The sequence below is a fragment of the Coturnix japonica genome, chromosome 4 (assembly GCF_001577835.2).
Source record: "Coturnix japonica isolate 7356 chromosome 4, Coturnix japonica 2.1, whole genome shotgun sequence".
Taxonomy (NCBI): Eukaryota; Metazoa; Chordata; class Aves; order Galliformes; family Phasianidae; genus Coturnix; species Coturnix japonica.
The window spans coordinates 3,237,917-3,251,905 of record NC_029519.1 but is presented as its reverse complement, the minus strand read 5'-3'; the positions used below and the strand labels follow the sequence as shown (position 1 = coordinate 3,251,905).

The window sequence follows — 13,989 nt, the reverse complement described above, 5'->3', positions numbered from 1 at the left end:
GTGATACCCTCCTTCTGCAGAAAATGTGATATATGCAGTAAGTAAGAACTGCAGATGATGAGGCAGAGCACAAACCTTTTGAAGAAGAGGACCCTGATATAGTTATATCTATGTGCATCATGTGGCTGGAAACCAAACTGTCTGCTTTAAATTATGGCCATGAAGAATTTCACTTAGTTTGTCACTTGGCTTCTTTTTTTTCCCTTCTCTTTCATTACTGCACTGAATCAAATGGAAAAGCCTTGAAAAACTTGATGGCTCATCTTCCACCTAATTTAGGAGACTCTTGGCTCCAGCAGATTATCTCGTGCCACTTTCAATTACATAAGTGACTCAGTTCTGGCCCCGTACCTGTAGTATGAAGCACCACTGCTGGGAAGTGAGTTCTGACTTTGCCTTCTGAAATCAGCTTTTTAGCAGATCTTAGGGCGGAATATGTAAAACATTTTCGACTTACCTCATCTTTTTCAAAGTCTTCATCGATTTCAAACACATGGCTTGGAATCTTGTCTGGCCTGAAGGATTTGCTGAAATCACAACACGTTTGAATTGTTAATGACTGGGAAACACAGATCCTCTACACCAGCTATCCCATGCCACTTACACTAGCAAGTTCTGCAGAAGATGCTAGAAGGCCTCCACTCCTTACAGCTGGAGAGAGCCAACTTCTGAGCGCACCCTGTGGAAGCTAGGTGCAAAAACCACACAACTAGCTTTCCCTGTTCTAGCTGTTTGTCTCTGCAGAGGTTTTTGCTGACCTGCATTTGCAGGCTCATCTGTCTTCCATCTCACTAAAAGTGAAGCCAGATCAGGCTGCAAGAATGTTCGCAAATTTTAATATGATCTGATCAACACTTTTGCTCCCTTTCTGCCTCACTTCCCTGCAGGCTCTTCAGAACAGACCTATTTTGACTGTTTCTCCTAAGCCTGATCAAACCACGGCCCTGTGACCACACATTAGTATTCCAAGGGAGCGTGACACTTACCATGGCAACATCCGAAAGTCTCCAGAGTATTCCTCATATTTGTAGTTTACCACGTGCCAGTCGGAGCTGTAGGTTTTAATGCACTGGAAGGAAAACAATAGAGCTCTTTGAGAGCTACAGCAACCACAGCAAAACCATGCACAAGTCCAGAAGGTTATGGGCTGCTGGGTGAAGTAAGCAGGGTTGCTTCACTTATTTTGTGCTGCCACACAGAACTTACAGAACTTTTCAGCACGGAGACAAAAATCACACAGCATCTTGGCTGGACACAGCTATTGATTTTGAATCTACAGAGCTCTGAGACTTTAAAAAAGGAGCAGTGATTTGGTTGGGGATTGCTTCCCAAGAAAGAGCTGATTTCCTGCCCTCAGAACTGCAGGGCCTTTCAGTCAGGGCTGACTGTCACTTTGCACTTATTTCCACTGCCCCTGGAGGGAAAAGGTCCTAGAGAGCAGCATTGTGCAGAACAAACCTGTAGCCCTCAGGATGTTGTGCAGCCCAGCCCTGCTGCATGCTTGCACCTCACAACTCAAGCTACACACACTGTCTCAGTACAAACCTGCTGTGAAGAAGCAAAGCACAAGTGGTGCATGTGGGAACTAGCTAGTGCAAACACCCTGCCAGCAATCAGCTCTTCCCATGCAGGAAAAAACAATCTGCAACCTTACAGACCAGCATCTACAGCATCTTGCCTAAGGGAAAAGGTGCTGTGGCCAGAAGCTGAGTGGACTTTTGCCCCTACCTCTTTGACAAAGAGGCTCTGCGCTTTCTTGAGAGCATCTTCTGGCACTGTAGACTGGACAGTCCTTCTCTGCCGACTGATGACTGAGAGCTGCAGGGAAAAGAGGAAAATGGTTTCAGTGCAAACTGGGTCACCAGGGTTTGATGCTTGTTTTGAATAAACGCAGTGGGCCCAGAGGGTCATTTCAATCACCAGGGGGTCATTTCACTTGTATGTGTCAGTAATGCAGCCAAAATCAACGTGTGGCCAAGAGTGGAAATTTTCCAAGGTAAGCAGGACTGGAGATGAATGAGCCTCAAAGAGGAAAAGCAGCCAGCACAAACTCACAGACACATCTTCGATCGGAAATATCAGCAGGTCCCGGAGGGGATCACTGTAGATCTGAACTTTGCGTTGGAGGATCACGTTCTCATAGTCCAAGGGTTCAACCACTTTGGTTTTTTCCTGTAGGAAAAATAGAAGAGAGTAACAAGTGAATATATATAAAATAACTAGTAGCCAACACCTTGTACATAATTTAGTCAGATGTCTTCAAACCACGTTACCAATGGATTGCCCATTAACTCAACAATTGGATGCACGCACGATGCAAGGAAACACTGGCACACATGCTTTGCAGTGATGGAAACAAGGGGTTAAGTTATTCAGGCCTGGTTATAAACTATAGGAAGAAAGCAAGTACTGCGCTGCTCTTGCCTACGCACAATCTCTAATTTCTTAATAGAGCAAGAAATCCTCCTGGACAGGCCGCAGCTTTAACAGCTGCAAGCTTCAGCTTCTTCCAGTATGAGCACAGCTCAGCAGCAACACGGGCTCCTGCACCAGCACAAAGCTGGTTTCAACAGATGAGCTGATGAGAGTCTTTGGAAAGGTGCTGCTGGCAGGATGGGAGCAAGCCGCCTGCAATTCCAGCACAGGGATCTCTCTCTGTGGAAGGAAGATCCCTCTGGAAATGCAGGAGAGCCCTCTGCATAAACCACACCCATGGCTGGAAAACTCTAGAGCCTGGCTTTGCTCTTATTTACATTGCTGGGCAGCAAGAGGAACTTCTCCAAAATCCCTGGAGTTATCATAAAAACTATTAGGAAAATGCCAGCACGTTTTCTCTTGCATTACTTCTGTTCATGATGCATGAGCAGAAAACAGAGCTTTAAAAAAAACAACAACCACACACACCACAAAGGTGTGTGGCAACTTCCAAAGCATCATCTCAGCTTTCCAGCCCTAGACTCCAGCATTTGTAAGCACAAATCAGGCACTGCAGTTGTGAAAGTTACTCTGTACACCAAAATCAAATGCATGACACCATATGCACATGTATAGTTACAATAAAAGAGGAAGGAAATTCCAATACGTCAGTTTTGTCTCTGTTTGAATTCCAGCTAAAAGTCCGCTGATGCCTGGCCATGCTATGGATGGTTCTAACATGTGATGCCAGGCTGGCAGGTACCCATGGCAGAGCATGCCCCTGCAGGTGGAGCTGCCCACTCTTAGAAAAGGAATGTCAGAATCTCCTTAATCATCAGCAAACTTAACTGAATATTTTCACTTGGACGAACTGTTCCCATAGCTCCCTGGCTGTTCCTCCATTCCAGGCACATACCTGGCAAGCTCATAATATGCCCAGTGAAATATGAGGTGAAATATTTTCCCCAAAACACTTCAGAAATGCAAGGAGGGTACCTCTCATACCGTGTTTCTCAGGGCTGCATCCCAGCAGCAAGATGACATCCCAGCTGCTTGCTGAGGGAGGGCAGCACGGAGCCTGTGTGCAATCTAACCTGTGTTACCAACATGAGCAGTGTCCCAGCGTCACCTGTTTTACCCCGCTTCTGACCGTCTGCAGAGAATGTCTTACTTTTGACTGGGGAAAGTACACCTCCTGCCTCAGGCATTCTTGCATTCCAAATGTCTATTTTCCATGCTTGCAGGAATCCAGAAGGGATTTGCTCAGTTGAAACGGTTCCCTCTTAATCGCTCTTTGGAAATCTTTGCCTCGCTCCTAATGCAGCCCTAAAAGAAAACTACTGAGCAGTACTGCAGCATCACAGGGAGCAGCCCACTGGGTTACAGCTGGGGAAGGGCAATGTGGCCCCAAAGAGAGCCCATGCTGTGATGTGAGAGCTGCCAGTCCCAACACTGCTTCTGCTCCAAGATCTGAGTTGCACAGGGATCTCACGTAGAAGAAAAGGACTGCCAGAAAAATAGGAGTCCCTAAAACCCAGCAGGAAGATAGGGAGAAGGGATCCAGCTTTTCTTCAGTTAGCCTCACACTTCTTAAATGCTTAATTGAATTTGGTTAATCATCTGAAGCACCAGTCTTATTGCATTACAACGCTACGTGCTGCTGTGGATTTGCCAAGCCTGGCACATTAATGTGAATTAAGACATCGGGATGCTCACAACCTGCTCTCCCATTTGTGGGTGTAAGGTCTGGTGTCCTTAAATCTCAACAGCTCTGCTGCCATCCCCACAGCAATTCCACCAGCACACCCTGCATGAGCTGCTTAAACTCACACCAGCTCACCCTGCCGTAGGTTAAGGGTGAATTAGATTCTTTCCAAGAGCCCTGTGCATTGCCGTGGTGTTAAGCAGTGGCTTTGGGCACTCTGAATTCAGCTGTGTAATGGCCCTTTGCAGCACGAGTGCAAGACAACACTGCATGCAGTGCACCCTGCGTGACATAACGGAGTCAGTTGTCACAGGCCACGAGGGGAACCACAGCAATGTCTCAAAGGATGTAGGTCAAGCCATATGCAAGCAGAGCAACTGCTGAGGAAAGGATGTGGTGTGGCCTCTGCCTGCTGCCACGGAAACACGGACATCTCCGTCAGTCTGTCGGGGCTCTGCAAACAGAGCTGCAGAGCAGGAGGGAGCCCCTGCTCCCCCGCTGGTCCCAGCAGGGCAGTAGATAAAACACTAAGCCCTGAAAAGCAGATTTTGAAGTCTTAGTTCTGATGAGCGAGGTTCAAGCACACCGCATGGAGCAGACCCGGCCCTGCCGCCCAGTGCTGTCACAAGAGCAGATGGCACCCACCAAAGCCATTATGAAAGCAGAGGAAAAACTATTACACTAAAGCAATTAGAGTCTGAGAAACCACAAATTCCTCTACAGGGAAAGCCAATATTCAAGTGCAAAGAAATGCTAACAGTCTAGCAACAAACCCAACGTGCAGTGCTGCCAAAGCAGGCCTGCTCTGGGGCTGCTCTGCCAAAGCACGGGCCTGCATGAGGGATGGGTGGTGAGCAGGGCCTGGCTGGGTCATGAGCTGCTCTTGGACAACGGCACGAGCAAAACAACAGCCCATCTATTACACTATTGACTCTCCACTAAGAAGCAAGCTGGCTGGCATTTGAACAGGAAATTCAATTGAATTGCTTCAACAGAAACATGCCCACGACCGCCAGCGCAAGGCAGCACAAAGAGCCAGGCCCCAGGAAAACCCCATAGAAACGTCCTCAGACTCACTGCTCTGAGCCATCTCCTGTCTGTAGCCATAAAAATCCTTACGTTTGCTTTCTAAGCAAGGGTTCACACATTCAACTGGAAAGGGCATTTCTATTTTCAACTTTTATGGCTCTGAACACAGCGGCCACCTGCCTTCTACTGTCCTGCATTTAAACTGTACAAATGTGGTATCGTTTTTATTATGTGAATAATGTTTTTCTGAGCTTGCGCTTTCCCATAACTGCTACAGGTATAACCACAGTTATACTACTGTACAGAAAGTGAAGGAAAAATGTTTAATTCGAGGTTATTTTAAAACAGCAGCCCAGGGAAAACCATCAGAAACGGGTGTATTTTAAGAGCTTTCAGGCTAGCTCTCATTTAAAACAAACAACATCCAGGGAAGAAAGCAATCTGATGGCAAACCCAGCTGGTTTGGCTCTGCGTTAATCAGTTTGCTCATTGCATTGACACCCACCCCGCGTGGGCTGACGGCTCAGTTTTCCCCCTGCTCAGCAGAAGGCAGCCCCAAAAGAACCCATAGCCCCGGCATAGTGAATGCACCACTCTCAGCTTTCAGTTCTCCCCTATGGCCCACAGTGGGTACAATGCTTGGCCATCCCTGCCTCCACCAAAACACTCCAGGGCTCAGCAGCACCCGGCAACATGGTAGGTTTTCAATTCCTCAGAAGTGAAGCTTGACCCAGAGCCACAAACCCACCCTCACAAAGCAGCTACAGACACAAGTGACCTGTATACTGAAAGTGATGCTTCTCTGAAGTGTCTGAAAGAACAGGAAACAGCACAGACCATATGTACATAACAGTGTATGGTCTCAGACTGTTCCCAAAATCTAGTGAGCATTTTACTGCCCATTTAATACTTCATCTGCAACCTTATAATACACTTAGGTGCAACACCTAGCAAAGCACAGATATTAAAATGAATCCCGTAGGACCAAGAGGGTGAAATACACAGAAAATAGGAGACAAATTCAAAATGGGGAATTGATTCAAAGTTCAAGAGGCAAAAAAGAGGAAGCACACACCCCTTGGCCATACCAACCACAGACACAGCGCTTCCGAGAGCAGCATCAGCCCAGGGAGGGACCCTTTCCTACCACAATACATAACCTGCAAATGCAGAGAGACCACTCAAACAGAGAAGAAAATTCCCCAGTTAGGGCGTTGCTCATGAAACCTGGAGGTCATGGGAAAGTTTATATGGAGTCTGGGAACCAAGAAACCCACTTGGCAACCCCCATGGGCACATGGAAGTGAGGGATTTCACTCCATAGAAAAGCTTTTCCAAAGGCAGGGGTTCAGTGACCACCAGTCATGGCACTCTCAGACCGTGTAACCCTAAAGAAGGTTTTAATTTAAGTAGCACTTCTGTGGCTCTTCACTTTCTCAGCCCGAACTCCAGCACTGCCATCTGATCGCATTTGCAGGCTCTAGCTCCTGCTTGCAGGAAGGCTGGAGCGCTAAGTTTAAAAAAGCCTAGATTCATATATAATTCATCATACCAGGAGCCTGGGCAGAAGGGAGAACAACAAAAAGCGAGAAATACTTTGCTTGCCTATCCAACATCTGGAACCATCGTAACCCAGTACAACACCAAGCAGCGTCTTTGGCCCTATGCCTTCAGAAGCAGAGGAGAGAAGAAAGAGGTGAAAGCAGAGCAACAGGGGAGGAAGGGCAAGCAGGGTGGCAGCGTTAGTCAGCACAGATGGCAGCAGGCACAACACGGCGCAGCCTCTCTGCTGCCAAGTGGTTTGCAGGCTTCTCAGCACAGCCACGTTCAGAGGAGGAGCCAGGAGGGAAGCAAAGATGCAGCTCCCGTAGGATGGTGCTGCAAGCACGGCTGTCAGCTGGATGGGACTGCAGGGCCCAGGGTGAGCTGGACAGACATGGACTATGGTAAAACCACAGGGATGAAAAACAGTCAATACGGCTGGGTATGAGCAGGCCAAGACTATTTTTATGCTGTCTAGAGAGAAGGAGGTTTAAAAACACAAGGCAAACGCCTGGACAGAAATCCTAGCTGTGCTAGAGGTGCAAAGCCCTGTGACCTAGGAAGAGTTGGCCTTAGTTCTGGCTCAAAACCCTGGGAGGGCTTTGTATGAAGGACATGAGGGGGTGACAGGCAGAGGGGAGGGCTGGAAACAGAGGTTGGACAGAAGCAGGGCCCTGGAGGCACTGGGCAGGGAGGAAGGGTTTGGCTCATCTGTTAGCTCCTGTCCCAGCAGCAAACAGGTCCTCTCTCTGGCATTGTGGGACCTCTGGTTTGCAGCTACCAGCACTGTCTTTGAGAGCATCAGTTTCAGATAAACGCTTGGAGAAAGTTTGACAAAATGATTTACACATTATTACTGCTCAGTCCTGGCAAGTAAAAGTGAATCAGGGTCTAAAGCACCTTCAGACTGGCCTAGAGATGACAGGAAGTCAGGATAACCTTCATTTTCCTTCCACTTATTTAGAAGTGGACTCCACACTTGACAGTCTTTAGGAGATCATATTTTGAAGCTTAGACCTGCAACCACGAGGGACAGAGATGCTGGCTTTTTTTTCATGAAAGCAAAGAAACTTGCACAATCACTTGAGCTAAAGGAAGCAGCTGTTTAACAGTGGTGGGTTTGCAGCCGACCTGTGCACGTCACCTCTGAAAACAGCACCCCGGTCAAATAGGAAACACACCACCAGAGCCTGGTTGTAGCTGGGGAACACCACAGCATTCCCAGCCCCCAGATACACCCGAAACCCCACTTCTCCTTGCATTCATGGATACATCCTGGCTCAAACCCAGCCCTGCTGCCCATAGAACAGAGCTCAGTGCATCCCTGCATCAGCAGAGCTGCATCTGCATCCAGCTGAGCATCTGCTGTGGAGAGAGAGATGGAAACGCAGCGTTGCTCTGATTTTCTCCTCTGAAAATAATAGCACTAATAGAAACTGGCAATAAGCTGCTGGTTTCCATGGGACAGCTGAGTTTCTGCCAGACGTGAATTCTCAAAGCATTCTGTAAGCACAGGCATGCTAAAAAAGGGGAACTAGTAATTACAACAACAATAATACTTGTTATTTATTTAAGCTCTTAACTGGAGCACCCCAAAGTGATTTTCGGATGTCACTGCTATTTCATCATTTATTTATGTAGTACGAGTTTTATATTTAGCATGCAGTTCCAGAAGATCCAACTTCAGAACATCTTAAAACGATTAATTGCACATAAGCAGAACCCCTCCCTTTCCTGCCTGCTCCCAAAACTCCTTGTTTTTCACTCAAGAAACCACATACTCTGGGCCAAGCCAGCCTTGCAGCCACTCCTGCAGGCAAAACCGTGGCTGGGAGCTCACCCCAGTCCCTGCATCACTGCTGCAGGGAAACCAGAGCAGGAAGTCACAGATGGGTTTTTGGGTTGCCTTAGCAATAAGGTGAACACCCACACCAGTGAAGTCAAGCCCCAGAGACATCAGTGGTGATTGAAACAGCTCAGGAAGTTGTCTGCATAGCTCCCACCTCAGCTCAACCTGTGGTAGCTGCAAAGTTAAATGGTTTTCTCCCCTGTAAGCTCTGTGTGGCTGTCTGCCACCTCTGCCTCTCACCTCTCCTGACTCAGTGGCTCTGCAGATGCATTGGGGTGAACTGCACAAAAAATGCGCCACTCACGGATTCACCACTTCCACCAAACACCTGAGAAAAGGGTGAGCCACAGCTTTTGTTTTACTTTGAGCCATTATCCACCCCAAGCACTCAGCATGCAAGATGTGATCCTGCCCTCCATCTGTGCTCTCCTAGCACAGCACAGCTCCAACCCACGTCCCAGGCTCCCAAAAACCACCAAAATACAACTCTAAGTACGGCTGTCACAGAAAAATAGCTATAGCACCACAACATGACCAAGTCCTAACTTTGTCCAGGACAGAAGCCACCCTTCTAGCTGCACCTTTGCCATGTCCCTACTCAGGGCATAGAGAGGCCAGGCTGCTGCAGTGGGGATGTCACTCAGTATGGAGTAAGGGCAGGAGGAAGGAGCAAGGATACGCTGGACCCAAGCAGTGGTCTCCTTCCACACAGGCACTCCCCAAGGACAGCCCCGTGACAGGAGTTATTAATAGGAGAGAGAAAGAAATTGCATTTCAGCAAGAAAGGAGAGAGGGGTGAGAAAGGGGTTAGGAACAAGCAGACCTGACCCCATTAGAGAAGCAGCGGGAGGCAGGGCTGCGCTGAAGGGAACAGCCAGCAAGGGAGAGCTTTGATTTGCAGTTTTTAAGGGAATGAAAGAGATGGAGGAAGATTATGTCAGGGAATCATACTCCAGTATTTCTAAGATGAAATAGTGCCCACAAAGGCACACAAACCCATCCTTCTCTTCCTTGGCCAGAACAGCAGCGAGGAGGCCAATTAAGCAGGGAAACCTAAAACCACAGCCCTAAGACTGGTTGCTCTTCAGCTGCTGTGTGTGATTGTGATTTGCATTCTCAGGCCATAGAAATGTCAAATGCTTTGTTAATTTTGCATCATTAGAGATGATAAATCGGTGTGCAAAGAGCTAAATGGAATCATGTAAGAGCCACCAAGCTGCCTATATAAAAGGATGCTATAATACGCGCTCCAGCAGCCCAACTTCAAACACTCCTGGTCCTTAGGGGAGGGAGAGGTACACTGCAGATATCTCCAGATACCAGGAAGGGCTGAAACAAATCCCCACAGCCATCCCCTCACTGGATTCTTGAGCACACCAAATCTCCATCCGCATTGCTGGCAGTCGGCTTCCAGCACTGCTGACAACCATCTGTTCTGGGCACGGCCGGTGGCAGGTCAGGGCAGATGCTGTCAGTGCAGGGACACATGCATCTTCATGGCACTGCCTCCAGAACACAGCCAACCACTCTCAGCTTTGCCCAACGAGCACATAAAGCACAGCCACAATGTTCACGAGATGTGGCAAGAGGTGTGTGCACAGAGCTCACATCCTCAGAGCCTTCCTATAATGAGCTCAAGAAAACCTACTTCAAGGATGCTTTGGGAAAGATAAGACTTACTGTGTACATGAAGCTTATCACAGCCTCCAAAAACCTCAGGAAGTGGCTGCACTGAGCACAGCTCATCCTACAGCCCCCATTTCACAGCATAAGGAGGCACTGTTCTCTCTCGCAGACTGGGTGTCAGTGGGAGATGCTCTGGAGATTTGTAAGATGCAACTCCAGGTGGCTGTAAGATGTGCGGGCCTTGCTGCCTGCTGCAAAGTGATGCTCTTCACCCAGAGCACAACTGCTGTGCGCTCAGGAAGGAGCAGCCCTGACCACTTGCACTGCATGCGCAACCCGGGGCCATTTAGCACTGAGCTAACTGCAGTCCTTGACAGCAAAAGCACCAACACAGGAAGGCAAGTGATTAATTATAAGAAGGCGTTTAAGTGTTTTCTATGAGTAATAACCTCACTGTGAGCACTTCCACAGAAGTCACCCGAGCACGTGGTGGTGGCACTCCGGAGGCAAAACTCCCACTGAAGCAAGGGCAGCATTTCCTCCCATGTCTCCAATACGTCTCTTTTGCTATTGAAGTTATGCAAACACAGCATATCGACTGCACCCAAAGGGGAACATGCATATATTCCGTGTCTCTCTTGAGCACTGAGATCACTACAAGCACTGCACATAAACAGCCTTCACACTGATCAAAGCGAACTTAGCTTATTAAAGGAGGATTCTATGCAGAAAGCTGATCTCCTCTGCAGGAGTATAAATTCGGTCGCATATAATATAGATTAAGCTGTTAGAAAAACACAGAGAGAACAAAGCGCCTTTTTGCTTCCAGTCAAAATCTCCCCAACATCACTCTTTGGAAGCTTTTTATCTCCTGCTTGGTGTCTGCCTGAAACCGAGTGGTACACACAAGCCCAGCCCAGCCCGGATCAAACAGAACCCATCTCCTCCTGGCATGCAGCCCACAGCCTCATGCCAAAGCTGCCAGCAGCAGCGTGTAACACAGGAGAGAAGGCTCTCTCACATCTGGATGGCAAGAATCAGCTCAGTTTGCACATAGATGATCTCCCACGCTGCAGTTGCTGGGAGCCGATGTGCTGGAAGACACATGGTTGAAGCTGGGAGCATGCCTGGGTGCATGGGGCTCAATCCTGCAGCCACATCTCGCTGCACGGCACACACATCACCAAGCAGCGCTACTGAGCTGGCCAGTACTCAGCAAGGGTACAGCCTGCTGCTCAGATATGGTGCTCCCACTCCATGTCCTTTGGTGAAGCTGTGAAGGTATCTTCAGTTAACCTGAGTAGAAAAGATCTAAAGAAAAGTGGAGCGCTTGTGGGAGACCAAAAATTGCCACCAGATGAGTTGTTTTGGCAGCATGGTGGGAAAATGAACCGGCTGTGTTTTGTCAAATGTTTTCCCCTCTGGTCTTATCTCTCCCACGCATTTTATCTCGCTGTCACAACTCAGAGAATGACACCTTTGGAAAGCTCACAACACAACCCTCTCCCACTGGTCCTCAGTCACTGCTGACTGCATGGCTCCCGTGAGGAGGGGAGGCCCAGGAGAGGTCCAACTTTATGCTCTCCAGTTGGATATTAGGTAGAATTTCTTCTCCCAAAGAGCAGTGCTGCAGCGGCACAGCTGCCCAGGGAGTGGTGGGGTCACTGAGGGACATGGTGATGAGCGTGGTGGGGGTGGGTTGGACTTGGAGATCTTCGTGGTCTTTTCCAACCTTAATGTTTCTATGGTTCACCCAAAGAAACAAGTCACCCCAGGCAGCTGGTCCGGCTTCCCAGGCTGAAGGCAGAGTCTTTGCTATGCTGCAGCACCACAAGATTACAGTGTTCATTCTTCTGCTCAACTCTGAATCACTGCAGTAATGAGGGAAAGCTCAAATGACAGAAAGGAGAGATGCAGGCATTCCTCCACCAGACCACAGAGCGCACATCCACATCCACAGGGCATAGGCTGAGCTCCATCCTATGGCACTACTGTGGCTGCACAGGTCCAACATCAGTTGGCAGCTCCCTGTGGGCTCCTCACCCCCCTCCCATAGTAGTCAGTAACATCCCAAGTGTGGAGAAAAGGGGAGGAAGGAGGTTTTGTTGAAGACCTGAGCCAAGAACACGAGTGTCCATTCACTGCCAAAGGTCCTCTGGCTGCTCTCCTTAAGCTCCAACCTGGATCCTTCTCCTGGAATTCAACACTTTAGCTATGAATTTGTAGTTTGAACGCAGTATTTTACTACTGATTGCTCCAAGGTTCAAACTGCATGTAATCTGCCAGAATGCCATTGGGAGAACACTGGGAACAGCAGCATGGGAAGCGGAACAGAAGAGCACCAAGTGAAAGCTGCACTTCATCCTTCTTCATTCACAGGCACTGAGGTGTCTCTGGGCTCCCTGCCACAGCTGGATGCTACAGATCAGGAGTACAGCCCCACTTGTAACAAGAGCAGCACTGACTGCACCCCAGTAACTGGTGCAAAGGAGGGACACAGGTACCCCAGGACACCTGGGGAAGGCTGGAGTGAAGCACGGGACAGATCCCCGTGGCTCTTTTCATCCCATCTCTTTCACAGACACAAAGGAGTGAAGTTACCACCCAAGCCCTGACTGACTTGACTCCAGGTTTGCACACCAAAGAGAAGAATAAAAATTCTCCTTCTGCTCTACCAGTATAACTGGGGAACCAGGAACAGAAAGAGCACAACACGAGCTGCACTGCACCTGCAGGACCATGCTTTGGGAGCTGCCTCTCTGCCTTGCAGCATCGCGGTGTTCCTGCCTGGAGCTGCATCTCCTCTAACACACAAATTACAGCTCCGTGCAGGCTGACCTTTTCCATGACGTTAAAGGTTTTCCTCACAGAGATGTTTTCATTTAGCAGCATTTCATCCACAGACTGCAAATGGCTTCTTATTCCAGACAGCTCCTCCTCCTGAGGGAGTGCTCTGGGTGCTCAAAGTGCTGAACTCCAGCACATAGTGATAGAGCTTTATAGCATCCACTCTCTTGGGAGGCAGATGAGTGCTCTGGTGCACACAGATCTATGCCCCACACTTTGCTCTCATCCATGCTCCCCCTTGTAGTTTCCTCTGGACACCAATCCCATCCCTTTCTTACCAAGGGTGGAGGGAGAGGAACCACCTTTTCCATGGAGCAACCTGAGGAGTATGCTCCTCAGCCATCATCACCGAGGGCATCTGAAGTGCTAACCAAGACAGTCCTTTAAGCTCACACACCTCCTTTCCCACTCTCCATAGGCTGCAGTACCCTATGGCTCTTCCTAGGGATGCAGAAGTGCTGGGATTCATCCCTTTATTGCTGAACTGTCAAAAGCAGGAAACTCTGCCAAGAGCAGGAATCAGAGCCACCTGCCCCATCCTCCTCTGGTGCTTGGCTGCAAACACAGTGAGCAGAGCAGCAGCTCTGGGGATTTGCCATTCTGAAAGAGAATGAGAGAGAGCTGGCAGAGGTGGTGCAGGCAATGAAACCCTGGAGAGGCTCAGAAAGACAGTGGCTGCTGAACCCTGCCAGCTCCCGTAGGCTGCTGTCAGGGTTTCATTTATTTCCATCTGCAATCCCATCCATCCCTCCAGGCTCTGACAGAGGGCACACGGCACAGACATTGTGCCAGCATTTGCCTGTAGGACACCAAAGCTCTTGAGGTTCTAAACAAGAGGTTCTATCAGTTATTATGAAGCATTTATCTGTATGTATTGATGAAAGAGTGAAAGCAAACCCCACGGGAGCCTGTAAGGACGTAGGAAACAACAGCATTGGCAGAAGGAAACCAGGCTGGATTGTCACCATGACTTTGT

General features: G+C 48.8%; 1 protein-coding gene across 4 annotated transcripts in view; it reads right to left on the bottom strand.

Moving 5' to 3' along the window:
- The window catches only part of DOCK11 (dedicator of cytokinesis 11), a 67,039-nt gene that overhangs the window by 51,895 nt on the left and 1,155 nt on the right, over positions 1 to 13,989 (bottom strand). For all 4 annotated transcript variants that reach the window (XM_015860404.2, XM_015860400.2, XM_015860401.2 and 1 more), the window contains exons 2-5: positions 2,056 to 2,172; positions 1,729 to 1,818; positions 987 to 1,069; positions 458 to 527 (exon numbers count right to left, since the gene is read on the bottom strand). In XM_015860404.2, coding sequence (XP_015715890.1) covers positions 458 to 527; positions 987 to 1,069; positions 1,729 to 1,818; positions 2,056 to 2,172 — 360 coding nt within the window. The remainder of the gene's footprint in view (positions 1 to 457; positions 528 to 986; positions 1,070 to 1,728; positions 1,819 to 2,055; positions 2,173 to 13,989) is intronic.